Below are 27,641 nucleotides of genomic sequence, written 5' to 3'. Positions count from 1 at the left end.
AAAAAATATACTTAAAACTTATGATACATTTAAGAACAAAAATATCGACTTTTAGTACGTTTATATTTCAAATGTACCAAGAAACTAAATGTACCATAAAACCAAATGTACCTATTGTTATGTAACCCTTTTGGTACATTTAGATTTCAAATGTACAAAAAAACCAAATGTGCCCATTGTCAGGTAACCCTTTTGGTACGTTTAGATTCCAAATGTACCAAAAGACCAAATGAACAAAAGATCCCAAATGTCTCTATTAGATAACCCTTTTTGGTACATTTACATCCCAAATGTACTGAAATACAAAATATCAAATCCACTATAAAACTACATGTGTCCATATTATAGGTAACTAGACGTAACTATATAATCAAAGAAATTTTTATTATGTGTTGGGTCTCTAAATAATAAAATCTGACATTTTTTTATAAATATTCTACTATATTCACAAAAAAAAATAAAAATTATAACAAACAATAAAAAAATGCATAGAGATGGATAATAAATGCATAAATATAGGGATAATAGGAAAAGAAAAAAAAAACGAAATGTTCAGCATAATTCATGAAAAACTTAAATTCTAAACAAAATTGAACTTATGTGAAAAATTGAAATTAATAACCAAAATTTTAGAAAAATGTTTGATCAAATTTTCAAAAGAAGTGTATGTTTAATCTAAAAAAACTAAAAAACGAAACGCCTATATCAAAACTTCCCATACAGGAAAACAAAAAAAAAAAAAAAAAAAAAAAAAAACCATCGTTACTATTCGGACGGTTCAGTCGGTTTTTTTATATAAATCCCTGCCGTAGTATGTGCCAAACAGTAAAAAAATTTTATGCACGAATCAGCAAGTTTAATGAAGGTCATGCAACAAAAATCCTATCTTTTTTTTGCAGCAAAAAAACACTTTAATTGCGCTTTTTGACAAACGGACGGAGATACTTTCATGATATTTTTTTTGCTGTTCCAACTTTTAAGCATGATATCAACAAAGGATTTTTTTTTTTTTTTTCTTTTGTTATATGTTGTCTTTTCATGGCGGAATTTACATCATCTATTTGCCTTTATATTAAAGAAAATTTGGGTTAATATAAATATTCAAATTTTCCACCAAAAAATAATTCAAAATCAAACAACCCAACGAATTTTTACTTATATAAAAATGGATATTACATATCTCTTTCAATCACGCCTACACATATGCCAATAGGACTTTTTTTAATTGCATGATATATTTTTGTTTTAAATAAGAATAAAATATTTTTCTTATTTTTTGCCAATAAAAAAATATTTTTCCTTTATTTATTCAAAGCAACAAATGAAAGAAATATCCATTAAAAGTGAGTTGAAATTACTATTTTAATCCTAAATAATTAATTTAATATTTTGAAATTTTAGTAAAAAAAAAAAATTATTGTTGGTATCCTAAAATGCTTTATTAGTTGACAGTTATATATCCATTTTCCTTGAGGTAACACAAGATTGTCTTGGAACCAAACGATATTTAATATTTGTAGTCGGAAGAAATCGAACTCCAACTCAAAAAAAAAAAAAAAAAAAAAAAAAAAAACCTCGAAATACTGTCGCTGTGAGAGGTTCGTTGGCTGTGATTGCATGCTCCCATTGTGCCCTCCAAGCTCGCGACTCTCTCAATCTTTCTTGCCTTTATTTTTTCCCAGATTCAGGTAGAAACACTACAAAAAAAAAAGGGCTTTGGATACAAAATTAAGGGCACAAATATTTATTTTGTGGGTATTGAACAAATTTTACACACAAAAAATTTTATTTGTTTCCTTTTCTATAAGGGCACCAACTAATGTGCTCATTCTCTACAAAGTAGGCACAAATAATTTTCTCTCTCAACTTTTTCAAAACAATGGATTCAAATATATTTATTTATGTCTATATATTACTTCAAAAGACACAATTAATTTTTTTTATTATTTTTTTCTAAGACTTATGACTCACACCTTACTTTCTCTCCCTCTCTTTAACCCACCAACACCCTTAAACCAATCCACACCCCATTTTCTCTCTCTCTCTCTCTCTCTCTCCTTCCCTTAACCCACTCACCACACACTCTCTCTCTCCCCCCTCCCCTTAACCCACCCACCAGACACTCTTTCTCACCCGATTCACCTCCTCCGCCCAAATCCAAATCAAGCTCTCCGTCTTCCTCTATCCTCCCACATCAGTGGGATCACCCAAATTCGTCGCCTGAATTGTGACTCCACCGACACCAATCCTCAATCCTCAGTCTTCACTTCGTGAATTCATCCCCTGAATCGTGATTCCACCCACAGTCCACACCACCTTGCCCGAATCGAGCTCTCAATCTTAGTCCTCACTCCTCCTCACTCCACAAGGTAAGAATATCATGCAATAAACTCAACCAAAGTTCATGGATGTTGTTTTATTTTGAATTCGGTTAGTGATTTTGAATATGGGTTCTGAATCAGGGCTTTTGAAAACAGTCTTTGAATTAGGAATTTTGGATTAGGGTCTCTCTATACCTCTCTCTCTCTCTCTCTCTCTCTCTCTCTCTCTCTCTCTCTCATATCTGGGTTTTTCCTTTATTTTTTTTTCTTTGAAAAACACCAACACCACCCATGCATCATATTTGAGTTCGTGTTTTTTCGTTTCGAGTTTATATCTTATGAGATCTGACATATATATTTTGTATCTCGCCTCATTGCTTATGGATTTGAGTTTTGAAATTATTTTACATTTTTTTTTCATACTTGCCCGTTGCATGCAATTTTGGATATGAATATGATGGATTTTTGGTTAATTCATACTGTGAAGTTTCTTGGTGACTGGTTTGGTCGACCCGATCCAACTCATATTGGAGCAGTTTAGAGCCTTGTTCACTCTGTATTTGTATGGAAGAATTTCATATCTATTTTGGATCTTCAATTTTTGGAAAAGCGTAAGTCTTTTTATTGATTTATTAGGAGTTGTCTTGATTCCACCCCTCCCCCATTAATTATTTATTCGTTTTCGACTTTTCTTTTATGGTGTGGTAGCATTGAAAGAAGAGGATTTAGTAATTGGATCTAGGTAGAGATGGAATCAGAAGTGAAATACAAAAAAATGTATTCAGATGTGAAGTTCTTAAGGTGCTAATGTTTAATCATGTTAGTACAAGTTTCATCATGGAAAATGCAATATCGTTATACTGTCTATGCTAACTTAAACAAATATTTACTAGGTATGTGATTAAAATAAGCAACTCACTTTGACCATAAATAATATACATACTTATATATTTCTGTGATTTAGGTGAGTCAGGTGACCATGAGCTGAATGTATTATCTCCAACCCAAAAATTGCTTTTACAACCCGAAGTGAGGAATTTGAATCTTTGAGATGGCAGATCCTTGTAGGTGTAATTTTGGACTGATTGTGTTTTGAATTCGACTATATTTGTGTTGGCTTCTGATGAATATTGTAGTCTATGTTAGCTGAGTGAGTCTTTTCTCACTGACATCAAGCTAGAGATTATGTCGGTCTTCAACATTATTTGGCCATGGTCGCTGTTAATAGTATTAATTCCATTTGGTCAATTTCTATGGTTTGTTACAAAATGTACCCTGGTCTTTGTGTTTGAATACTAGAATCAAAATGAAGATGATAATATTTCTGCACCAAATCTGAACCTTGAGCAATTAGCCATGTAATCTTATGTAGAGTGTGATGAGTCTGAACAATGTAGTAATGCACAGTCAGTTGTTATGGAGGGTGGACTTATTTTTAATACTTGTGAACTTATTTTTGATGAGGAATATTTGTATACTTTCCGCATCCATTGTTGGTTGTTCTGGAGGGTGGAGTTGTTATATAAGAATCGTCTTAAAGGAAGTGGTGGAAAGACCCTTGAAGCAAATAAGAGTCCTCCCACAAAGGTATTCCCTTCTTACTTTCTTTATCCCTTCATTTTCTTTGCTCTTTTAAAGTGTGTGGTTTTTCTTTATCTTTGCATTTGTTATTCATGACTTCTGTGAGAGTCCATATACTGCATGTCATCTGATTAATTCGTTTATGGAGCAGCAAAGATTTGATGAGGTGCAAGGCCTGCTGGGAAGATGCATCTGTCCAAAAATGTTTGCTTTCAAGTTTTTTTTTTTTTTTTTTTTTTTTTTTTTTTTTTTTTTTGTATTAGAGAGAAAATATGTAACACTACAATATATGTTTGTGAGATTTATGAAGTGAAAGTTGGTTTCATGGTTGTAGGCTTTCTTCATTTCATGAAAATTTAAATTTTTGCATTTCATCAATTTAGATTCAATTTTTCAAATTTTGATTTTTTTTTATTAATTAATTCATGTTGGCACAATTACAATATAAGTGCCAACATGGCTGGAAAAGCTGATCTGAAAAGTTGTCAGAACGGGGCACAAATGGGCTATTATTTGTGCTGGCCTCTCTAGCACAAACACCCCTATTGTGCCCTTTTAGAAATGGTGACGCCCATAGAGGGCACAGACATAAAGATAGTAGCTGCACTGTTGCTATTGGTCTATGAGCACAATTGTTAGTGCTTTTTGGCCTCAAAGGGCACATATAATTTATTGTGTGCAGTGCTCATTTTTCTTGTAGTGAAACTGGAATCTCGTGGGAGGAAAACGAACGAGACTCTCCAATCCCGGCGGAGAAACGCGAGAGCCCTCCGAAGGGGGGCTTTTTTCGTAAGCTCATGTATAAGATCCACTCTTCGTTTCTATCGTCTTCTGCAAATTCTAGGGTTTATTGGATGAATTTGTGATTTTTCATCGATTCGATACTCTATTAGGACCAAAATCTCAACCCTAACTTAACCTTAACTACTACAATCAACAGTGGCAAAGTCAGAATTTTGGCTCAAGAGGGGCCAAAAGTCTCACCTCAAAACGTTGTTCTAATCTAAGAAAAATAAAGATCCGTCTTGCCCTAACTACAAACCACTATCATTTGACTTTGGTATGACGTCATTATTGTCATTCTTTTCCTCAACTCAATCCCCATGCGTATTATCATGACTCAGATTCAAAATAAAAGTCTGTTTAAATGAAAGAAGGAAGTAAGGTGTATTATATATCATGACTCAGATTCAAAATAAAAGTCTTTTTGAATGAAAGAAGGAAATATGAGAGGAATAGAGCAACAACAACAAAGTCTTATCTCACCAAATGTGTGGAGGGGAATTAGGAAAAAAAGAAAAAAAAAAAAAAAAGAAGCAAAAGTAATAGTATTAGAAGTCTTTAAGGAATAAAAAATGAAGCTAAAATAAAAGCCAACTATCCCGCTTGCTTCCTCTCTCTTCTTTTTATGATTGTTTGAGTCCTTTAAAACTAATATTGACGTTGGTTAACTACATTAAGAGCCATCAATCTCAAATTGAATCCAGTGAAGGAATAAGGAGAAGATTTTTGTTGAGGCTTTAATACCCTGAAAAATCTTTGGAAATTAAAAGGATTAAAAAAATGCCCAAATAAGCATGGGATCATTCTGATCCCTTCATGACTCCACCCCTAACTGCAATGGAAGAAGAGGAAAGGACAGAAGAGAGGAGCAATAATTTTGGTATTTGATTTCTTCTGTAAAACCTGGGAGCTGGCCTCCCTTTATACAGTCACTATACTTTTTAATGCTAGCGGATATGTTTAATAATCCTTAATAAAACTAAAGAATAAAACTTTCAATTAACAATTATAGAAATGTATTGAGTCCTTACGTAATGGTGTGGGTTCAAATCTTGTCAATGTCTAATCTAATAAAATCTATTGTTTGACAAAAAAAAAAAAAAAAAAAAAACTCTGTAATTGGTGATTAATTAAGGCAATCACAAATCAATCCTAATTTGAGTGGGTAATGCTAGGGAGATTAAATTTTTAAATCAAATGATGTGGATGTTGATAATTAGATTATTACGCATGTGTTGATTAACGTGTCCATTTTCTATTGATGACCTATCATTTGATTGGAAAATTTGGCTTAAATTTTGGTCTCCCCTATCGTTATTCATTTTGAGTTCATAACATTTTTCCCTCGGTTTTCTCGCCATCCAAACAGATGTTACTAAAGTTGGAGATCCTTTGGTTTTTCCATTGGGAAGTGTTATGTAATGCTTTCCATTTATAATTTTGTGTTTATGTTTTGGAATCTAAGTAATACTGCAATTAGCTGAGCTCTGATGCTTACTTGTACAGCTTTGATTTTTCAGTTTTTATAATTTTAATCAGACCAATAAAGATGCCTAATTGTTTAGTTACTTTGGGAGTAGAAACAACATCGATATTAGTCGAATGTCAATTTCGAGCATTTTTAAGTGTTGTTGAGTACTGTTTGGGTTTTCCTGGCTGACGATTTGTGTTTCTTTAATGTAGAAGAAAACAAAATAAAAGAGAACAACGAGCTTATAAAAGAGAAGGAGAAAGTAATTCAACACAACTTGGATAGAATTTCTTACTTGGATAGAATATCTTCGATGGAACTCCAACTAAAAAAGAACGATAAGCTTATTAAAGAGAAGGAGAAAGTAATTCAACACAACTTGGATAGAATTTCTTCGATGGAACTACAACTAAAAAGGGACAATGAGCTTATAAAAGAGAAGGAGAAAGTAATTCAACACAACTTGGATAGAATTTCTCCGATGGAACTCCAACTAAAAAAGAACAATGAGCTTATAAAAGAGAAGGAGAAAGTAATTCAGCAGAAATCGGATAGAATTTCTTCCTTGCGGAGTGAAATCGAGTCTCTCCAGGTTAGGCATGTTTGCATGAATTGCCAGAAACCCAATTACCCAATCTGTTTTTCGAATGACAGTTAATCTGCATATTGATTTCTATCTATGTTTCTATATTTTAGAAAAACGGGTCATTAGTTGAGCAGCAGGTTGTGAAGGCTCAAGCCCGTGCCGATGAACTAGAGAAAAAGGTTAGACACAATGAAGTGGACTATTTTATTATGTGAAAACCACTACGTTCATGTTGCCCAAAAAAAAAAAAACAAAAAAAAAAGGAGAATACTACTGAATTGCCAATTCATTCTCCTATGCAGGTTAATGAACTTGAACAGAAATTACAATCGCAACGTAAAGAGAAAGAAGACTTGGAATCCCGGGCAAATGAAGCTGAGGAGAAGATCAATGGTTTGCTTTCAGAAATAAAGAATGTAAGTTATTTTTTCTCATTTGGAAGAAAAGTTATTTTGCAGCTGAATGTGCTCATAGTGATGGGGAAAGTCCTTAGTGATTCTGATTATAAGAACAGAACATTGTTTTGCATTGGATTTAAGTGTTCAGTAAAGAATGATAGTAAGGGAATAAAAAGGGGAGGTAGATTGTCTGTCCTCTTGTTACCGTCCTTCTCATCTCTTCTTATTTGTGCGATCACGGTTAAGCCACGTCAACATTTTATATTCATATGGCTCTTTGTCTTATTATCTCTATTAAAAAATTAATATAAAATGTTGACGTGGCTTAACCGTAACTGCACAAATAAAAGGGAATGAGAATGGCACAGATAACAGGAGGGCAGACAATCTGCCTCTATAAAAAGGATGCTAAAAGTTGTCACTCAACTCTGTCAATCACTGTTTTGTTTTGGTTTGTAATTTTGTAGATATTATTAATTGGTTTTATGTCTTTTTGTGATGAGTCCTCTGTTCATTTCCCCGTAAAGAAGTTTTCGATGGGAATGTCCTTTTGTATAGAATGTAAATTGACATCCTACTTTAGCACCAATATTGACACAATTAGGGTGCTGTGGCGTTTTGTTTGTTTTTGTTTTTTTTTTTTTTTTTTTTTTTACTTTCTCGACTTCCATACGATGCTGAACAAAAACTTCTGCTTCTTTTTTCTTTTTTCTTTTTCTTTCATATATCATATATTTTATACTTGTAGTTGTAATGCTACTTGGATTTTTGCTTAGAGCACTTCCAACGTAGGAGTTGCATCTCTATCCTTAAATTGAATAGTCATGGCAATAGGTAATAGAATACTAATATTTTTTATTTTATAAAATAATAAAAAATAATTTTAAATTTCGAATTGGATTTTTAATCAATCTTGTCACGCCATATGGCATTATCTGAAAGTAAGATTTTTGTAGATAGATTACGATAAAAATTTTAACCAATTCTGTCGAGCGACATTAATTCTTTAAAATCGTTGAAAATATTGAAATGTGGTGTAAAGTAAGAGAAAATGATAAGGTATTTATAGAAGAAAAAAAAAGTAATCTTTTTAATCCTTTTTCTTGAAAATTTTCGAATCTTTAATATTTAAAAAAAATTATTAACTTAATTAATCTGGATCGTTGGATTACAAAAAAAATTTGAAATCCAACAGTCCAGAATGTGACACATTGCCCACCATAACATTTCTATTTTTTTCCCTTTTATCTTTCTTTAAAAAAAAATTTAAAGCCTAAAAACCTGGACCTTTGATCTGGAAATCAACGATCCAGATTCCAAGTTAACTGAGTGGGGCTGACATGCGGGTCCTAGCATCTGAAAATCTTGTTGGAGACGCACCCTCACTTGCGCGTGTTATGCACGCACCTAACGTAAATTTTTTTTATAACATGGTTGACGTCAGCCTTGTTTCATAGAGCCCTCAGATACTCTGACCTTGAACTCCCACTGCCCTCTCTCACCGACTCCCCCTTAGCCCAATTGCCCGCATGGGCTAAAGCAAATTTGGAAGGCAATTAGGTTGCATCGGCTCTGTCCATCGGGCTATCAACCACGTCAGACTTGCTCTTAATGTTATCCCTTGGGGATAATGGAATGATGTCTGATGATCTTTTTACAGACTGGGAAGACAAATGATGAGCAGGAGACCAAAATCCGTAAAACTGAGCATGCTCTTGAAGTTAAAGTGGCTGAGGTAATTTTAAAGTCTCTGCGGAAGCCCATTTTTCTAGATTGGGGTTGGTGCTTATGCTCAGTCTATGTCTCTAAAATTGTCTTCAGGTGGAAATGTGGAAGGCGAAATTTAAAGCTACTCTAAAAGCAAAAGTGTTAAATGAGGTATTAAGTTGCATGAATTCTCTCTCTCTCTCATTTTAACTGTCTCCCAATATCTATCTATATTCTTTTTAAGGTAAGTGTAAATTCAGAAAAATCAGTCAAGTGAGATTCTTAAGAACATGGAATTTAAAGATTTTGTTTAAGTTTGTCATTGAATTAAGTTTCATTCTTTGCAGGTCAACGAAGATCGGATAAATGAAGCTCATAAGAAGATTGATGATTTGGTTTCCAAAATAGAGAATGTGAGTTTTTTTTTTCATTGTAACTGTCTCCCAATGTTTGTTTATATTCTTTTTGAGGTAGTTGTAAATTCAAAAAAATTAGTCAAGTGAGTTTCCTAAGAACATAGAATTTGAAGGTTTTGTTTAAGCTTGTCATCGAATTCAGGTTCATTCTATGTAGGTTAACGAACTTGAAAAGGAATTACAATCGCAAATTCATGAGAAAGGGGACTTGAACGACCGGGTGAATGAAGCTGAGAAGAAGATCGATGATTTGATTTCAAAAATAAAGAATGTGAGTTTTTTTTTGTCATTTTAACTGTCTCCCAATGTTTGTTTATATTCTTTCTGAGGTAGTTGTAAATTCAAAAAAATCAGCCAAGTGAGTTTCTTAAGAACATAGAATTTGAAGGTTTTTGTTTAAGCTTGTCATGGAATTAAGGTTCATTCTATGCAGGTTAATGAATTTGAAAAGGAATTACAATTGCAACGTAATGATAAAGGGGACTTGAAAGACCGGTTAAATGAAGTTGAGAAGAAGATCGATGATTTGCTTTCAAAAATAGAGAACGTGAGTCTTTTTTTTTTTTTTTTTGTTATTTTAACTGTCTCCCAATGTTTGTCTATATTCCTTCTAAGGTAGTTGTAAATTCAGAAAAATCCGTTATGTGAGTTTCTTAAGAAAAGAGAATTTGAAGGTGTTGTTTAAGCTTGTCATAGAATTAAGGTTCTTTAAAGTTCATTTTGCAATCGTCTTCAATAATTTAGATAACTCATCCGTCAATGGTTCAGTTGGAATTTGAAAAGTGATGCGAAAGCTTTGGTTTGCGTTTTTTTTTTTTTTTTCAATTCACACATATGCTTTCCTTTTTTCTGTTCTCTATATATCATATGCTTTCACACATCTTTTCCTTATGTTATATATGGTATTCGAAGTAGTGTGGTGATTAGATTCAGAAGGTATTACAATTAATTGCTGTATGGTCACTTGAAGAACCTGATACCTCACTCCTACAATTTTCTCTTTTACAAGTGTGTGCTTAATTTACCGAGTATTGTTGTCCTTCAATAACTGACGAGGTCCTTCAAATTTGTTCAGGCCCTGGAGAAAAAAGCCCAGGCTGAAAAGTGGGCTGAACCCCATGTGGAAACAACAAAAACTGTAAGCTAGCTATTTTCAATTTCCACTTTTGTGTAACAGTGTAGAGCTTAGTACCATTACTGGTTTGGTATTGCCGTGTTTTGAAAAAAAAAACTGTTTTTGTTGTACTGTGAGAATAAGTAGTTGTGAAATAAAGCAGTGAAGTGTTTGGTAAATTTTTTTGTAAAAGTGCTTAACAGCCCACATCTCTTGGTCATGAGGATCCTCATCCTTAGATTAGGAGAGGATCCTGGTCCCCTGAAATTAATGGGGTTTCTGTTTTCGACGTGTCTAGCTATAAAATTGTTCCATGGCGTTAATAGTGTTAGGCAGGATACAATCACACACATGCATACTAGTGTGTATACATGTGTGTTAGTATACTTGCATGTGTATGGATGCTAGTATGTTCTATTCAGTTGTGCTTTATGCCTTGTTTATAAGAAGTGGTTTGCCTTTCTCACTAAACTTTATTATCCCCCACTTTCATGTCTGTCCTGTTGAAGAAATGGATCCCGGCAATCAAGGAACAATGGGTGGTGGTGAAGGATGCTGTTGAACTTCATGTGATATCGTTGAGTAATACAACTATTGAAGTTTATGAGGTTTCAAAGACTACAATAGCTCCACATGTTATAAAAGCACAAGAAGTTGTTGATCTTTACTTTCAGGTATATGTATACATTTCAGTAGACAAAGAAGTTGGTCCATTCATGTTGCCTACATGCATCCTACAGCTGTATTTTTGGGTGACAGGAAGCAAAAAGGTTCAGCGAGCCATATGTTGATCTGCTGACCACTGTGACAAAACCTCATGTCGATAAGGCAGTTATTGCCTACGAGAAGTTTCTCAAATCTGCATCAACATACCATCATCAGGTATCAGCATCAATTTGAAATAACCTCCATTCATTATGCTACTGTTAGACACAAGGGAGTTTTAACGAAAAGTCCGCGATATCGTTCACTTTAATGAAAAACCATATTTTTACACTAAAAAGTCAATTCTGGTACTATTCACTTTACTATTTATTCTGTCCTTATCGTTAAAACTCGAAGTTTTCAAATTCTTTTCATTAGTTTTCCTTTATTTTTTCAATGGTTGATTGCTACAAGTTCGCTTATTATTCCTGTGTTTTCCATTTTCTTTTTCTTCTCCATTTGATGACGATTATTATGAACTGCTCTGACCAATCAATTCATCGTAACATAAGATGACATAAATGTTTTATCTGCTATCTTATAGTGACTGCGTTGAACAGTCTACAGTTCATATGTTACTTGCTGTTGCAGACTGTTACTGCATGCTGTGAATGAATTACGGTTTCTTTTTTATTCCTTGTGATGTTCTTGCCATGGTGGATGCACCCGTAGCTTAAGCCATTCACCGAACCAGCTATAGTAGTTTATTAAATTTTGTAATCAATATTTCTTCAAGGTTCAAGGGACAGTAAAAGATTTGCTGAAGAGGCATGAACTGACAAGACCTCTTGCTAAAAAGGAGTTGGAGTGGTTTGCGGTACGTGTAATGAAGTCAATCTTCTTGCATTTCTTTGTTTGTTTTGTTTTCTTCTTTCTTTGAAATTTATGTTTGATCGCCTTATTTAGTCTCAATTAAAATGTTGCAGGCCTCGGCTTTGGTGGGCCTGCTCATCATAATTCTGTTCAGAATTTTCTCTTCACTTTTCTGGTTAGTTACTTATACGTGCTCATGCCTGCACACCGCAGTTTCTAAACGAAAAGTAACCCTAACATATTTCTATTTGCTGATTACGACTTTGTGCGTCGTTATGCAGTACAAAGACTAAAAAACCTGTTCCAGGTACCAACCATGCGCGTCGTAACGCTAAAAGGGGCCATCCAGAGAAGTAAGCTGCTACTGGCTTTGTTTACATGTCCTTTTTCCGTGCTTGATTGAATCGTCTGCGTAAAATGTTAGAAACTGTGATGCACCAGTTAGACGTTAAGATAAGTCTAGGAGTTGGTGGTGGTGGGCGGCTTTTACTTATGTTGTTGAAAGGTGTATTTTAGTTTATCTTTTTAGTGTATTTGGAATAAAAGCTGACAAACTACATATCAATATTATTATATATAAGTGGGGTTACGATCATAAATAGTCTTTGAATTTACATCACTCGCTATTTGATTTTTGAATTTCAAAATCGATCTCTGAAATTAACTAGCGCACATTAATTTGATTCATAATATTATTTTTTGCTAAATGTTCTGGTGACATGTCCAATAATTTGGTGTCACGTGCATTATTCAAAAAATATTTAAAATTATTTGAAGTTCAAAAATTAAAAAGTATAAAAGTTTATAACCATAAAAAAATAAAATAAAGGGGAATGTTAACTGATATAAAGAAGTAGGTGGGTACAAATTATCAAACAAAATACCCAAGACAAAATCATTTTCACAATAATAAAAAGGTAATAATTCCATGGCACTTTAATGATAATGGTCTTAGATGATTCCTTTATTTAATCATCTACCCCGACTCTTTCAAGCAAAAGTATTTCAATATACGCCCGTTAAAAAATTGACGGTGAGATTTTTGATGATATTCTATTGCTCTTTCAAAGTTTCAAACATGCCATCATCTTTTTTGAATTCCACCCGTTGAATAAAATAGTCGTCCTCTAACTTTGTCAAGGGATGATCTAAAAAGTTTTATCTTTTTAATCTAATGCAAAGGTCGCTAACATCTTTCTAGAAAACTTGGTTCGCTTTGTTAGTCACCAGTATTGTCTTTTGTTAGTTCGAGTTAAATGGTCAAAATAATGTATGTATGACTCAGCAAATTGAAGGTCTTCTAACAAAATTTTTATTTCTACCTCGACTTTTTGCAACAAAAAATATTTCAATTTACGCTTTTTCAAAAACTAATGATGGCTATTTGATGATATTCTATTGCTATTTCAAGTATGTCATCGACAGAGGATAAATTTTGAATTCCACTCGTCGAATATAATAATCGTCCTCTAATTTGGTTAAAGGTTGACCTAAAACGTTTACCTTTCTAAATTAAATGCAAATGTCGGTAACATAATTTTGGGAAATTTGTTTCTCTTTATAAATCACTGGCACTACCTTTTCGGTAGTACGTTACAAATCAACTAGTTTAGCGAAGGTCTTGGAACAAAAATCCTATTTTATATCTCAAATTTTTATAGTAAAAAACACTTCAATTACGCTCTTTCAGAAATCGACGATGATACTTTTCATGATATTCTTTTGCTATCTCGAGCATGACATCAACAAAGAATTTCCTTGTTTTGCGTATTCAATGTCACGTTTATCTTCAAATTTGAGAAAAATGAAAGTCATATATGTTGTATTTTCAATGAGGAATTTATATCGTCTATTTATCTTTATGTTAAAGGAAATTTAGGTTAATAGAGATGATTTTTTAAATAAATATGATCTTGTAGTTTGTTCATATCTGATAATGTTTTTGTAATAAAAACAGTTTCCACTTGAAAAAAGTCAAAATTAAACAACTCAACGAATTTTCACTTGTATAAAAATGAAAATTACTCATCTCTTTCAAACACGAAATGTTACATATCCTAATAACAATCTATGTTTTTAGAGATCTAAAAGCCCCATATTTTTATTAGTAGCAAAAATATATAATTACTAAAAAAACCCAATTAGCATATGCGTAGGCGTATACCATGAGCTAATATTATGTTTGTAAATTCAAAGTAACAGATGAAAGTAATAGCCATTAAGTAGGGTTGTTTTGAAATTACCGTTTTCTTTCTAATTTTTTTTTTTTTGGCAAATTTCTTTCTAATTAATTAATTTAATATTTTGAGATTTTACTTAAAAATAAAAAAAATAAAAAACAATTTTTGGTGTCATGAATTAGTTGACAGTTATATTCATTTTCGTTTTTTTTTTTTTTTTTTTGGTACCAAAAGGGTATTTAATATTTGTAGTCGGAAGAAATCAAACTCGAACTAAAAAAAACACTGGAAAAACTGTCGCTGTGAGAGTTTCGCTGGCCGTGATTGCATGCTCCCATGGCGGCCTCCAAGCTTGCGATTCTCTCAATCTTTGTTGCCCTTATTTTCTCCCAGATTCGGGCTGACGCTTCAGTCCCGGCGGAGGAAGACGAGCCAGTGAAGCTCCCCCGATCGGACGGCCCTGATTCGGCCGCTCTGAAGATCGAGTTGGATCAGCTCAGGGCTAAGATCCACTCCCTAGGTTCGTTTCTATCGTCTTCTGCGAATTATAGGGTTTATTGGACGAAATTTGTGATTTTTCAAGTGTTTGTGGGGTGGATTTTTTCCCTCGGTTTTCTCGCCATCCAAACAGATTTTACTGAAGTTAGAGATCCTTTGTTTTTTCACTTGGGAAGTGTTTTAATTTCTTTCCATTTATAATTTTGCGTTTCTGTTTTGGAATCCAAGTAATACTGCCAATTAGCTGATTCTGGTGCTTACTTGTAAAGCTTTGAGTTTTCAGTTTTTATAATTTTAATCAGAGCAATAAAGATGCTTAATTTTTTAGTTGCTTTGTGAGTAGAAACAACATCGATGTTAGTTAAATTTCAATTTCGAGCATTTTTAAGTGTTTTTGAGTGCTGTTTGGGTTTTCCTGGCTGACGGTTTGTGTTTCTTTATTGTTCAAGAATTCGACGTCGGTGAGAAGATTAAGGAACTAAAAAAGAAGAATGAGCTTATAGAAGAGAAGGAGAAAGTAATCCAAGAGAACTCGGATAGCATTTCTTCGTTGCAGAGTGAAATTGATTCTCTCCAGGTTAGGCACATTTGCATGAAATGCCAGAAAACCAATTACCCAATCTGTTTTTTGAATGACGGTTTGTTTATCTGCACATTGATTCTATGTTTCTTCTGTATATTAGAAAAAAGGGTCATTAGATGCTGAGCTTGGGAAGGCTCATGCACGTGCCGGTGAACTAGAGAAAAAGGTTAGATACGATGAAATGGACTATTTTACTCTGTGAAAACCACTACATTCTTGTTGCCGAAAAAAGAGAATACCACTGAATTTTCATTTCATTCTCCTATGCAGGTTAATGAACTTAAAAAGGAATTGCAATCGCAACGTAAGGAGAAAGAGGGCTTGGAAGCCCGGGCGAATGAAGCTGAGAAGAAGATCGATGTTTTGCTTTTAAAAATAGAGAATGTGAGTTGTTTTTGTAGCTGAATGTGCTCATAGTGAAAGTCCTTAGTGATTCTGATTATAAGAACAGAACATTGTTTTGGATTGGATTTAAGAGTTAATTAAAGAATGATAGTGAGGGAAGATGAAAGGATACTAAAAGTTGTCTTATTTAACTCAACTCTGTCAATCAATCACTGTTTTGTTTGGGTTTGTATTTTTGTGATTTTGTAGATATTGTCAATTCGTTTCATGTCCCTTTTGTGATGAGTCCTCTGTTAATTTCCCCAGAAATAAGTTTGTTGATGTATGTCTTTTGTATAGAATGTACGCTGTTGGTGGGCAAAACAATGTTAGTTTACATCCTTCTTTGGCACCAATGTAGACACAATTGGGATGCTGTAGTGCTTTTTGTATTATTATCCTGACTTCTATATAATGCTGAACAAAAAAGTCTACTTCCTTTTTCTTTCATATCATTTTATAGTAGTTGTAATGCTACTTCAAATTTGCTTAATGTTATCCCGTGGGGATAGTAGAATGATGTTTGATGATCTTCATACAGATTGAGAAGACTAATGATGAGCAGAAGACCAAAATCCTTAAAACCGAGCTTGCTCTTAAAGTGGCTGAGGTAATTTTTAAGTCTCTGCGGAAGCACATTTTTCTAGATGGGGTTGGTGCTTATGCTCAGAGTATATTTTTTAAAATTTGTCTTCAGGAGGAAATGTTGAAGGCAAAGTTTGAAGCTACTCTAAAAGCAAAAGAGTTAAATGAGGTACTAAGTTGCATGAACTCTCTCTCTCATTATCACTCTCTCCCAATGTTTGTCTATATTCTTTCTGAGGTAATTGTAAATTGAGAAAAATCAGTTAAGTGAGTTTCTTAAGAACATAGAATTTGAAGGTTTTGTTTAAGCGTGTCATAGAATTAAGGTTCTTTAAAGTTAATTTTGCAATTCTCTTCAGTAATTTAGATAACTCATCCATCAATGGTTCAGTTGGAATCTGAAAGTGATGCGAAAGCTTGGTTTGCTTTTTTTTTTTTTTTCTTTTCAATTCGCACATATCCTTTTTTTTTTTTTTTTTTCCTTTTCTTCTTCTTCTTCTTCTTCTTTTTTTTTTTTTTTTTTTCTGTTCTCTATATATCATATGGTTTCACACATCTTTCCCTTGTGTTATAACTTATATATGATATTCAAAGTAGTGTGGTGATTAGATTTTGATTGCGGTCCTTAAAGAATATTTTGTTTTTTCTTTTGAATCAGGTGCATGGTGCATGGATTCCACCATGGCTTGCTGCACATTTTGTGCAGTGTCAGGTAAACTGAGTGCATTTTACTGTCGTAAAGAAAAGTTAATTTTTTCAAGGAATTGAAGTCATTATCAACTTGCAGTCCTTTGTAGAGACACGCTGGAATGTGCATGGAAAACCTGCAGTGGATATTGCTATTCAGAAGGTATTACAATTAATTGCTGTATGGTCCTTCAAATTTACTGAGTATTATTATCCTTTAATAACTGACGAGGTCCTTCAAATTTGTTCAGGCTCTGGAGAAAAAAGCCCAGGCTGAAAAGTGGGCTGAACCCCATGTGGAAACATTAAAAACTGTAAGCTAGGTTAATTTATTTTATTTTCAATTTCCACGTTTGTGTAACAATGTAGAATTTTGCATCATTACAACCTGAAATTGATGGTGTTGCTGTTTCCGACGTCTCTAGCTATAAAGTCGTTCCAGGGTGTTAATAATTTTGGGCAGGATACAGTCACACACATGCGTGCTAATATGTATACATGTATGTTAGTATGCATGTATGTATGTATGAATGCTAGTATGTTCTCCTATTCTGTTGTGGTTTATGCCTTGTTTATAAGAAATGGTTTGCCTTTCTCACTAAACTTTATTATCCCCCCTTTTCATGTCTGTTCTATTGAAGAAATGGATCCCGGCAATCAAGGAACAATGGGAGGTGGTGAAGGATACTGTTGAACCTCATGTGAAATCGTTAAGTACAAAAACTTTTGAAGTTTATGAGGTTTCAAAGACAACACTAGCTCCACACGTTATAAAAGCACAAGAAGTTGTTGATCCTTATTTTCAGGTATGTATATTTTCATATATACATACATTCATTAGGCAAAGAATTTGGTCCATTCATGTTGCCTACATGCATCCTACAACTGTATTTTTGGGTGACAGGAAGCAAAAAAGTTCAGCAAGCCATATGTTGATCAGGTGGCCACTGTGGCAAAACCTCATGTCGATAAGGTTCGAGTAGTATTGAAGCCTTATACAAAAAAGGCAGTTATTGCCTACGAGAAGTTTCTCAAATCTGCAACAGCATACCATCATCGGGTATGAGCATCAATTTGAAATAATCTCCGTTCATTATGCTACTATTAGATGCAAATTATTTCAAGGGTTGATTGCTGCAAGTTTGTTTATTATTCCTTCTCTTTCCATTTACTTTTTCTTCTCCATTTCAAGATGATAATTAACATGTAATCATCAACTGCTTTGACCAAGCACTTCATTGTGACATAAGATGACATATATGTTTTATCTGCTATCTTATAGTGACAACGTTGAACAGTCTTCAGTTCATGTGTTATTTGCTGTTGAAGACTGTTACTGCATGTTGCGCATGAATTACGTTTTCTTTTTTATTCCTTTTGGTGTTCTTGCCATGGTGGATGCGTAGCTGAAGCCATTCAGCGAACCAGCTGTAGTAGTTTATTAAATTTTGTAATCAATATTTCTTCAAGGTTCAAGGGACAGTAAAAGATTTGCTGAAGAGGCATGAACTGACAAGACCTCTTGCTACAAAGGAGTTGGAGTGGTTTGCGGTACGTGCAGTGTAATGAAATCAATCTTCTTGCATTTCTTTCTTTGTTCTGTTTTTTTTCTTTTTCTTTGAATGTTATGTTTGATCGCCTTATTTAGTCGCAATTAAAATGTTGCAGGCCTCGGCTTTGTTGGCCCTGCCCATTATCATTCTGTTCAGAATTTTCTCCTCACTTTTCAGGTTAGTTACTTATGCGCGCTTAGGCATGCACATCGCTTTCTCTAAATGAAAAGTAGTCCAACATATTTCTGTTTGCTGATTACGACTTTGTGCGTCATTATGCAGTACAAAGACAAAAAAACCTGTTCAAGGTACCAACGCTACACGTCGTAAGGCTAAAAGGGGCCATCCAGAGAAGTAAGCTGCTACTGGCTTTGTTCTCATGTCCTTTTTCCGTGCATGATTGAATCGTCTGTGTACAACTTTAGAAACTGTGATACACGAGTTAGACGAAAGATAAGTCTAGGAGTTGTTACTGTGTAGTGTGGGCAGTTTTTACTTATGTTGTTGAAAGGTGTATTTTAGTTTATTTTTTATTCTTACAAATTCACAGCCCAAAGGATTGTCTGTTTTTCTTTTGAACTTTGAAGCGCCGTGGAGAATCAATATTTTAGTGAAGATGACCGGTTTATGTGGTTAATAAAGCTGTTGAATGTTAATGATGGTGGTTAATCTGTGTGAGCACCTTGTAGTGTACGTGAAGGTGGTTAATGGTTTCCTTAACGTTACTTCTTTCGCCCCCAATGGCACGGGTCGGCTAGCCTTACAGGATGGCCGATGCGTGCGTTGGTAATCGAAATGGTGATGTTGCTGCACTAAGTGAACTTGCTTAATAATGGACTGTTTTGTGACCAACTGCCCTCAACGCTTTCTCGATATGTGTTTTTTTCTTTTGCCTGTTGATATCCCTCCGCTCGCTAGTTAGCCTAATTTGAACTTTTAGCTAATAAAACTTCCCATTGCATGTCTCACAGATTTCCTGATCATGAATCCAGCCCGACCGTTTTTCAATCTGACGGCCAAAATAATAATATAATTTATTTAGTTTTTATCTTATCCATCCTCCAACCTCATCTCAAACTCTATGAATACCTACCTGTTTATTTGATAATTTACGAAGTCATTTATTTTAGGGTAGATTCAGTAATCTGATTTTGTCATTTATTATTAAGAATAGTCCACTTTTTAAAAATAGGTCCAAATTGACTTTTATTTTTTTGTTAAGTTTGTGATCAAACAGAAAATTTTAAAAACAAAGAAAAAGATTTTTTTTTAAAAACCCAAGTAGGGTCAATGTTTAAAACTTTAAAATATCGGTATCGGTGAAAATATCGATAGGCAGATTTGTGGAAATATCAACGGATATATCGTATATTGTATATTGATATCGATATTGATTGCTTTCAATGGAAATGATGAAAATTTAAAATTACTTTTTAGGGAATGTCATATGAAGCCACAACATACATATGAAACAAGAATTAATGATTAGATAATGTGTAAACAATGAGAATTTGATATGTGAGAAGAAGAACTTCCTTATAATGACAAGTAATAAAATAAAGCATTTCACTAGAAAGAATAAATTATACATCACTTAATTGAAATTTTCGTCATAAAAGCAAGACAAGTTTTATTGAAGTAAACTAATATCATAAGAAAGAAATTAAAAAATAAAGAATGCATAGATTCATGGATATTTTCTGCAAACTTTTTGCAAACTGTCTACAAACACTGGATATTTCCTAAAATATCAAAAATATTGAGGAAATTGACTGATTTCCGGAAATAATGTGGATATGGAGTGAAGTTTAGACTTCATTCCTCTTTCCATATCGTTCCTTGAATTTTTGTATATTTCCGTGGAAATATCGAGCATATCCAGGATATTTCAAACATTGAGTAGGGTAACTGTGCGTGGTTAGTAAGTTCATTATTTTTAATATGTTTTAATGAAAAAAAAAAACAACAACAACAACAACTAAAGTAAGTAATATTGAAAAAAAAAAATACAATATCAAATAACAAAATAAATAATAAAATAAAAAAGAACCAATTATCACACGCGTAGTCTTGTGGCAAAAGACTAGGAAGAATTAAATCCCTTCAAGCATGTTGCATTTAGTCTTTTTACTTATTTAGTATACATATATCATAGATTTCTTCATCGATTATCTACCCACCTCACAGATAAATTGTTTTTTAGCTACCTATATTATAGATATTTTTCTATACTTGTAATCTACCTCTCCAAAATTAGTTGTACTCAATTCTATCTTAAATATATTTTGCTGAAAAAATTTGTAGTTTTCTTATAATATAGGTATGTTACAATTAGAATCAATTTAAAAAATAAATTGAATTTTTAGACATGGATCTAACTACCCCTTAGTTTTTTACTCTCACTAACAAAGTTGCTTCAATATTTTTCTATCTCGTTTTAATGAAGTCAAACTGAAGTGGTCTTTTAAACTTGGTTGAAATTTGAGTTTTTTAGGTTAAATTTTCACAAAATTAAATTAAGATAGCCTATACTAAATTTAACTAAAAAGTTACGTTTAAAGCAAAAGTTAAAATGTATAAAACTAGAGTCTAAAGACTCGTTTAGAAATGTTTTTAAAACGACTGAAAACACTTTTGATGAACAATGGCGGAGTCAGGATTTTAGGAAATGAGGGGCCTCACATAAATGTTAAACAAAATAAACTAATTAGAGAGTAGAATGCATGCTTGGAGTTGTGAGCTAATTAAATTTTTTTAGGTGCTAAATGCTTTATTTTGTTTATTGTTGTTATATTTAATGTTGAAATTAACATTCCAATATCAAGTCAATATAGAAAGTAATTAATAAAAAATTAAAGAGGATTTAGAGAAATTAACCTTCTAATATCAAGTCAATGAAAAATGCTAGGAAAACCATGTTTTTAGACTATATATTGGAGACCATATGATGTGGTGGTTGATGATTGAATTTCTTCTTTAATAATTTAAAAGAATAGTCCATCCATTAACGGGCAAAATGTGGTTTAAGTAGATTGTCTCTCTAGTATCACCCCAATTCAATATAGAATGGATTGGGGATTTTAGAACAAAAAATGAGAAGAATGGATTGAAAATTTGAATAATAAAATATATGAAATTTTAAAAATTTAGTAGAAAGGGGAAGAAAAGCTCAAGTTTATAATTCTTCGATTGGATAATGTGAAAACAATATTTTTTGATAAAAGTAAATCAAACTTTAGATTTTAATTTTAGGATCAAGTGATTTGTTTATAAAATAAGATGTTAAATTTAATTTGAGATGAGTCCCATTGGAATTGAAAAGAAAAAGAGAACTCTTGTTTTTAACTATTGGTGAATAAAATTTAAAAGTTTTTTTTTTTGTAAATTAAAATAATCATAATACTAAGTTTACCACACAAAAAGAAGTATAATACTAAATTATATAGAAAGATAGAAGAGTGAGGGTAGGCCAAGGCCTATGCTGGATTATAGAGCCTCGGCCTATGTTGATGAAATTATTGATTTTGGGTTCCAAAATGGAAGAAGAACCGAATACGTGTTTTTTGCATGTCGTATATTAAGTGCTATTTTAGGATTCATTTGAATTTTTACTAAGGATTGATTTGGAAAATATTTTATTGAAACGTTTTCAGTCATTTCAAAAGTATTTCCAAATGAGTCCTTAGAGTTTGAAGAATAGGGGACAAAATTGTTCAAGTCCACGTGTATAGAGATGAACTGTGAAAATAAATGCAAAATACATTAATCCATGCACGTTATAGCATGTCCATCAAACTACTCCCTAGAGCAAAATTATTTGTATTCCCATATTAGAATACATAGATTGGTTACATCCACTGACAGAGCCAATGAAGGTTCATTGAAAAGTATTATACTTTGATTATTTGACCCTATCTTCATAGATATAACTCATGAATGAAATTTACCATTTGATTTTTTTTCTCTCTATATTGTGTCAATGTCAATGATTAGCTAATCACCAACCCTAATTATACATTTTATGTCTAATCATGTCATATTAAAAATGTAGAAGTTAATATACATAACACATTTAAAATTGTCTTTAATGAGTTTCAAAGTATGATTTTATGTCATTATATAAGTTTTCATAATTTTATTTCATTTTTCACTTTAAGCTTATCAATATTTAACGTTCATCTCATGGTAGAATCTCTAGTTGCACCACTGGTAACAGCACATGACATTATTTTAGTAGAATATGGACACGACCCAATGACCACAAATTCTCTTTCTACGTGCATAATTGCAACATAGATTTGGGTAATTGTGAATCATGTTGAAAAATAATCGTAGCATCGATTTGAGTAATTGTGAATCATGTTGAAATGTAATAATAAGCAACTCAAAAAAGGGATGTCAAATGTGTGTTAAGGCAAAACCAACTTTATAATTAAGCTTAATAATTGTTGAAAGACATTAAAATGACGGAAGTAGATTGAACAACCAAAGATGTAACGTTTCTGAACGAGAGTAGCCACTTGACTCTAATTCATAGGACTATAGTTGCTAGGTTCTTAGTTCTTGATTACCCTAACTGCGAAGGACATGTAAATCGATTTTATACCTAAAGCATAACAATAACTAATAATAATCAAGCTTGTCGCTAACTTAATTGGCCTTGAGAATACTAGATAGTTGATACTCTTAAGTAACCTAATAGGGAGGCCAGTAGTTATCAAGATCAACACAAGGCTCCATGTTCATAAACCTGTTTCCACTCCCACCATTTGCGTTGTTGTTGTTGTTGTTCATGTCTATTGTTCCATATCCACCTTGATGATCTGGACCGTTCATCATGGCTGTATTAGTAATATCTTGCACTTGAGGATGATGATTCATAGATGGAGGGCCTTGATGATGCAGCTGTGGTGGTGGCATTGTCCTCAACATAGGCTGTGATGCTGGGCCACCAAGATTCAAGTTCAACCCAGATATTGTAAACCCTCCTCCTCCTCCAACACCACCACCTCCTCCACCAATTGGGTAATTGAACTGGGGTTGGATTGGTAGGTTAACAGTGCTACTTGATGATCCGCCGCCGCCTCCGCCGCCTCTTAAGACTCTTGAAATCTCTGCCATCTCAGCACTTGTCATGTAATTTCTGCCATAGGGGAACTGATGGTGGTTTGGATCACCTAGCTGCATTAGGGGTGATGGTACCATACTTGGACCTATTTCTAGGTTGTACGGATTGGCCGCTCTTGATTGGTTCGTTGGGTACTTTTTTATACCTGCACTCTTTTGGAAGACTCGACAAATCACCCACTCATCCTGCTAGTACAATATTAATTTAGTCAAATCAGTTAAATTATTCATTATTTGATCCATAATATCAAATTTATATTCATGGAATAATATAGAGTGGAAGACATAAATCACAGGGGGCAAGAATATCTATATTCTGTTACTTTTGATATAGATGTTTTAATGTTTTTTAGTATTCTTCGTTATATTTTTGAGTGTCGTGTATTAGCAATTTATACTATTAATTTGATATGTTGTTAATTATATATGCTTTAGGGTTTTGTGGATATCTTATTGATATAAATATGAGCGAACTATTGAAAATATCGACAAATACTATGTGATCCTATAAATTGGAACATAATAGTTTTAAGGTTCATACTATTGGAAACTCTATCGTTAACTTCATGCAATGGGTCGACTTGACTACTGTATTAGTCTTCTTAGTTGTTAGAATATTATATTCAAGGTACAAGTACTAGCTAGCTATTTGCAAAACCTGATATTATATAACTATTATATATGGACTATGGACGGTATGTCGTCTACGAACATCGTTTCACAAATCTTGCATGGAATCATGCTGTATATAAATGTAACTTGTGCTCAACTCAATGTGTTCATGTATTCACAAGTTTATCTCAGAAGAGAAAGAGAGAGAGAGAGAGAGAGAGAGAGATTGGAAGTGTAATTTCAGTTTCACAAGTTCATCAGCCCTAGTCCTATTAATATCGAAGGTGATTTCCACTAATTATAAGATTACTTAAAATGGAACTTAGATCCTTAATTCAAATTCATACTTAGATGTTATTAATCAATTTAATTAGGTATACCTTGGATGTTCTAAAGCCGGATTTAGAATGAATCCGATATTCGTGCATGACCCAGTTGGATTTTTCACCACGAGGAGCTCGGCCTCTGTAGAAAACAAGGGTCTTTTTCATCCCAGCTAGCTCAGATGTGACACTGTTGAAGATCTCCTTGTCTTTCCCTGTGGTCTTCCAGTAACCTATGTTTGTTGCTCGGTTTGTTCTCACTCCCGTTGGGTACTTTCGATCTCGTAGGCTGAAGAAGTACCACTCCTTTTCTCCCATTTTCGCTTTTGCTACAATATTTGATCCAAGAAATTACAATTGTTCATCAACACTACTAAATTAGACAAGAAGCTAATTTGTCTATGCTAGCTGGTGAGAATATTGATATATGTGTGTGTATATATATATGGGAAATTTTTTAATTATTTTCCATTATCAATGCTACAAGAAATGTTTTCAGAACAATATATCTTGTGAGTACGACTACTTTGAAGAATATATACTTCTGATCGAAGAAGAGTATATAGGATGAAACATGTAATTTTCATATGCAAAGTTCACATGAGTTAAATACATTTTATGAAAAACTTGGTATAATTAAAAATTAATTAATAATATCAATAAGCAAAAGAAATTAAATCTAACAAAGAGCCGAGAAAAGTAAGCAAGATTTACCCACTAGCTACTGCTCTTAATGCTATTTCTCTGCACAAATCCGAATCCCATCCCCCCTTCCCGGCCCCTCAGATCATATTACACGTATAAAACTAATAAAGATCTGATGATCGGTGAAAATATTTGGGGTTCTTTTAAAGGGTATATATATGTAATGAACAAGCTGCTTGCAAAAACTACAAAACTATGGATATATAGAAATAGATCAAATTTGTGTATGTGACGGATGAACTGAAAACAAGGGTTAGATTGGAAAAACTATATATATGTGTACCAGGAAGTTCCCAGGGTTCGCATTTGTTGAGATCAACATCGGTGATCGCCCTTCCAGTAAAAGTGGCATCATTTATCTTGTTCATGAGATAGAAGGTGATAAGTTCTTCATCCGTAGGATGAAATCTGAAACCTGGTGGCAATTCCTCCTTTGGCTCTGCTGTCATGATGTGATGATCTTTCAAATTTCCTTTTTAGGGTTTTGCCCGGCTTGTCTGGCTTCTGCATATATCACAAAGACAATCATATGAGATCGATCGATCAAGAATTCAACTTGAATTACTCAATTTGAAACTTGCTAAGTTTGAAAAAGCTATCTAACTTTTCTTCAACTCCTAAAAATACTCAACAACATAAACCCTAGATGGGTACTGAAGACTTGTAGGAGTTAGTTAATTAATTAGCTAGCTCTTACAAAACCAAAAGAGAAAAAGAAAAGGAAAAAAAACTAGCTATCTTCCTAGCATATATGGAAAGCGATATGTGCTCATACATATTGATTAGATCTTGACACTTTTCAAAACCTTTTTGTTTTGGGGATAAAATAATATCAAGAGATCCGATGCACGAGGGGTACGATGGATGAGTGATGAAGGTGCAAGAGAGATCTAGAGACGGTGAGCCTAGCTAGGGCTTTTCTTGCTCAGCATGCACAAGAAATTTTGGAATTTAAACTTTCTAGTAGCTGGTGTGAAGAAAAGTAATTGGGGGCAAACTGTGTGTGTGAAGGTGAAGTTCCCACCTACTATGGGTCTTGAGATACAAGGTTGCCAGGTTTACGGCTTTTAATATTATTAAAGATCATGGACGAAATCCTTGTTTTGGGATTATTACATGGTAGTCTACCTGCACCCATGAAGTGTGAATTGACAGAAATGACCTTTGTAATTGATGGCCCCGTGCGCATTCATTTTTGTTGGTTTTCAAGTATACATCCTACAGTTACTGAAGCTGGATCTTCCTTTTTGGTTATATATATGAAGTTTGAATTTGATTTTACAACTATATTCTTAGATATTTTTGGAAAAAAAATTTAGCTCAGATTGTGTGATATCACGAATACTTATGTACTTGCATGTACAGTATATACTGAAGGTTGGAGGGTTATTTTTGTAACTGTGATTGGATCGAAGCTTAGACGAAGAAGTTGAATAAGTGAATATATATGCAGTGCAGTAAGATGCAAATGATAACGGATTAAATTATAATTGTAAGTTACTGAGACTTGCTACAGGCAAATAAGGCAAATCATGCAGAAGACCATTGTATACATATCCACTGCTTCACGTAAACTCCGTTCAAATTCAGACAGAAGCAGCCAGCGTGATGGCTAGGTCATATTTAGACATAGGGGTCCAATGTATGCCCTTCCATTTGAGTATAATTTGCTTTCACTAACTAGGGCATGGCATGTGTCACTAAGTCGCCCCGAGACAATTAAATATGAGTTCACGTACTTGCTAAATTTTGTTTACAAAATGATTGTATGTTTGATGAGTTATTCAATTTTTATATCAATTTTTATCTCATTTGTTGCTGATATATAAGATGCTAACATGTACTTACAGCCCATATAACAGAAGCGTCTACCTGCAAAGCCGAATTGGAAAGACTCGGAGAGTCACATGCTTGAAGAGTACTGAAAAATAGGAGAGGAATAGGGTTTGAGGCACAAACCAGACTCAACCCCCTGGTTTCCCTTGCCCTCGGTTCCTGGTGTTTTTGGCTCTTTTATGTTAATTTATATCCATAATTCTAATTAGTTCTCATACAATATGCTTATTCTTTATCAGAAAAAAGTTAGTACAAATCTATACATACATACATACATACATATATACATACATATATACATATATATATATATATATATATATATATATGGAGAACGTACGGGAACCCCAGTCTCATGGCACCACCCTCAAATGTTCTCATCCTTATTTTATCGAATAGCAAATTGGTTAGACCAGAGCAAATCTTTTTATTTATTCCTAGAAGGCTAGCTACAGCTCTTCCTGTCCAAAATATATTCATGCATATGTACGGATGATGTATATTGACCTCAATATCCTCAACCAAATATGTACAATCATATCTGCACATAAGCAATTATGATGTTAATTATGCCGGAACCAAGATAAATATTAAATACCTCCATGATGCACTACAGAATATATGAATTGACTATTACAATTCTTCGATAATTGACACTTACCCTATAATTATT

The 27,641-nt window shown here is 33.4% G+C and overlaps 3 protein-coding genes across 5 annotated transcripts; 2 read left to right on the top strand and 1 right to left on the bottom strand.

Annotated features, from left to right (window-relative positions):
* The first annotated feature begins 6,330 nt into the window (after nucleotides 1-6,330).
* LOC137730275 (uncharacterized) lies at nucleotides 6,331-12,484 on the top strand. Its single transcript, XM_068469370.1, has 14 exons — nucleotides 6,331-6,748; nucleotides 6,853-6,921; nucleotides 7,045-7,158; nucleotides 8,801-8,875; nucleotides 8,962-9,018; nucleotides 9,195-9,260; nucleotides 9,421-9,534; nucleotides 9,697-9,810; nucleotides 10,339-10,401; nucleotides 10,887-11,051; nucleotides 11,137-11,259; nucleotides 11,819-11,899; nucleotides 12,009-12,070; nucleotides 12,177-12,484. The coding sequence occupies exons 1-14, from the start codon at nucleotides 6,470-6,472 to the stop codon at nucleotides 12,250-12,252; spliced, it is 1,458 nt and encodes a 485-aa protein (XP_068325471.1). The 5' UTR covers nucleotides 6,331-6,469; the 3' UTR covers nucleotides 12,253-12,484.
* A 1,853-nt stretch (nucleotides 12,485-14,337) lies between these two features.
* Nucleotides 14,338-19,021, top strand: LOC137743083 (uncharacterized). The gene is made up of 14 exons (XM_068483000.1): nucleotides 14,338-14,595; nucleotides 15,023-15,150; nucleotides 15,257-15,322; nucleotides 15,427-15,540; nucleotides 16,082-16,150; nucleotides 16,238-16,294; nucleotides 16,784-16,837; nucleotides 16,913-16,975; nucleotides 17,064-17,126; nucleotides 17,454-17,618; nucleotides 17,717-17,872; nucleotides 18,283-18,363; nucleotides 18,481-18,542; nucleotides 18,648-19,021. Exons 1-14 carry the CDS (start codon nucleotides 14,412-14,414, stop codon nucleotides 18,721-18,723), a joined length of 1,338 nt encoding a protein of 445 aa, XP_068339101.1. The 5' UTR covers nucleotides 14,338-14,411; the 3' UTR covers nucleotides 18,724-19,021.
* A 3,751-nt stretch (nucleotides 19,022-22,772) lies between these two features.
* Nucleotides 22,773-26,148, bottom strand: LOC137715446 (NAC domain-containing protein 100-like). 3 transcript variants are annotated; one of them, XM_068454784.1, is made up of 4 exons: nucleotides 25,908-26,148; nucleotides 25,416-25,636; nucleotides 24,485-24,756; nucleotides 22,773-23,681 (listed from the first exon to the last, which is right to left on the bottom strand). In XM_068454784.1, exons 2-4 carry the CDS (start codon nucleotides 25,579-25,581, stop codon nucleotides 23,061-23,063), a joined length of 1,059 nt encoding a protein of 352 aa, XP_068310885.1. In that variant the 5' UTR covers nucleotides 25,582-25,636; nucleotides 25,908-26,148; the 3' UTR covers nucleotides 22,773-23,060. The 3 variants fall into 3 exon arrangements, with proteins under 3 accessions (XP_068310885.1, XP_068310902.1, XP_068310893.1); XM_068454801.1 differs by having other exon boundaries at nucleotides 22,773-23,678; XM_068454792.1 differs by having other exon boundaries at nucleotides 25,939-26,148.
* Between the last annotated feature and the right edge of the window lie 1,493 nt (nucleotides 26,149-27,641).

The sequence above is a fragment of the Pyrus communis genome, chromosome 1 (assembly GCF_963583255.1).
Source record: "Pyrus communis chromosome 1, drPyrComm1.1, whole genome shotgun sequence".
NCBI lineage: Eukaryota > Viridiplantae > Streptophyta > Magnoliopsida > Rosales > Rosaceae > Pyrus > Pyrus communis.
This window is presented reverse-complemented; position numbering and strand designations above follow the sequence as displayed.

Coding starts and splice junctions, on each gene's coding strand:
- LOC137730275 (XM_068469370.1), top strand. CDS start 6,470: ATGGAACTCCAACTAAAAAAGAACGATAAGCTTATTAAAGAGAAGGAG. Junction 9,019..9,194: donor AAGCAAAAGTGTTAAATGAG/GTATTAAGTTGC, acceptor CATTCTTTGCAG/GTCAACGAAGATCGGATAAA. Junction 10,402..10,886: donor ATGTGGAAACAACAAAAACT/GTAAGCTAGCTA, acceptor GTCCTGTTGAAG/AAATGGATCCCGGCAATCAA.
- LOC137743083 (XM_068483000.1), top strand. CDS start 14,412: ATGGCGGCCTCCAAGCTTGCGATTCTCTCAATCTTTGTTGCCCTTATT. Junction 17,873..18,282: donor CAACAGCATACCATCATCGG/GTATGAGCATCA, acceptor TATTTCTTCAAG/GTTCAAGGGACAGTAAAAGA. Junction 18,543..18,647: donor ATTTTCTCCTCACTTTTCAG/GTTAGTTACTTA, acceptor GTCATTATGCAG/TACAAAGACAAAAAAACCTG.
- LOC137715446 (XM_068454784.1), bottom strand. CDS start 25,581: ATGACAGCAGAGCCAAAGGAGGAATTGCCACCAGGTTTCAGATTTCAT. Junction 24,757..25,415: donor CGAACCCTGGGAACTTCCTG/GTACACATATAT, acceptor CAAATATTGTAG/CAAAAGCGAAAATGGGAGAA. Junction 23,682..24,484: donor CCGGCTTTAGAACATCCAAG/GTATACCTAATT, acceptor ATATTGTACTAG/CAGGATGAGTGGGTGATTTG.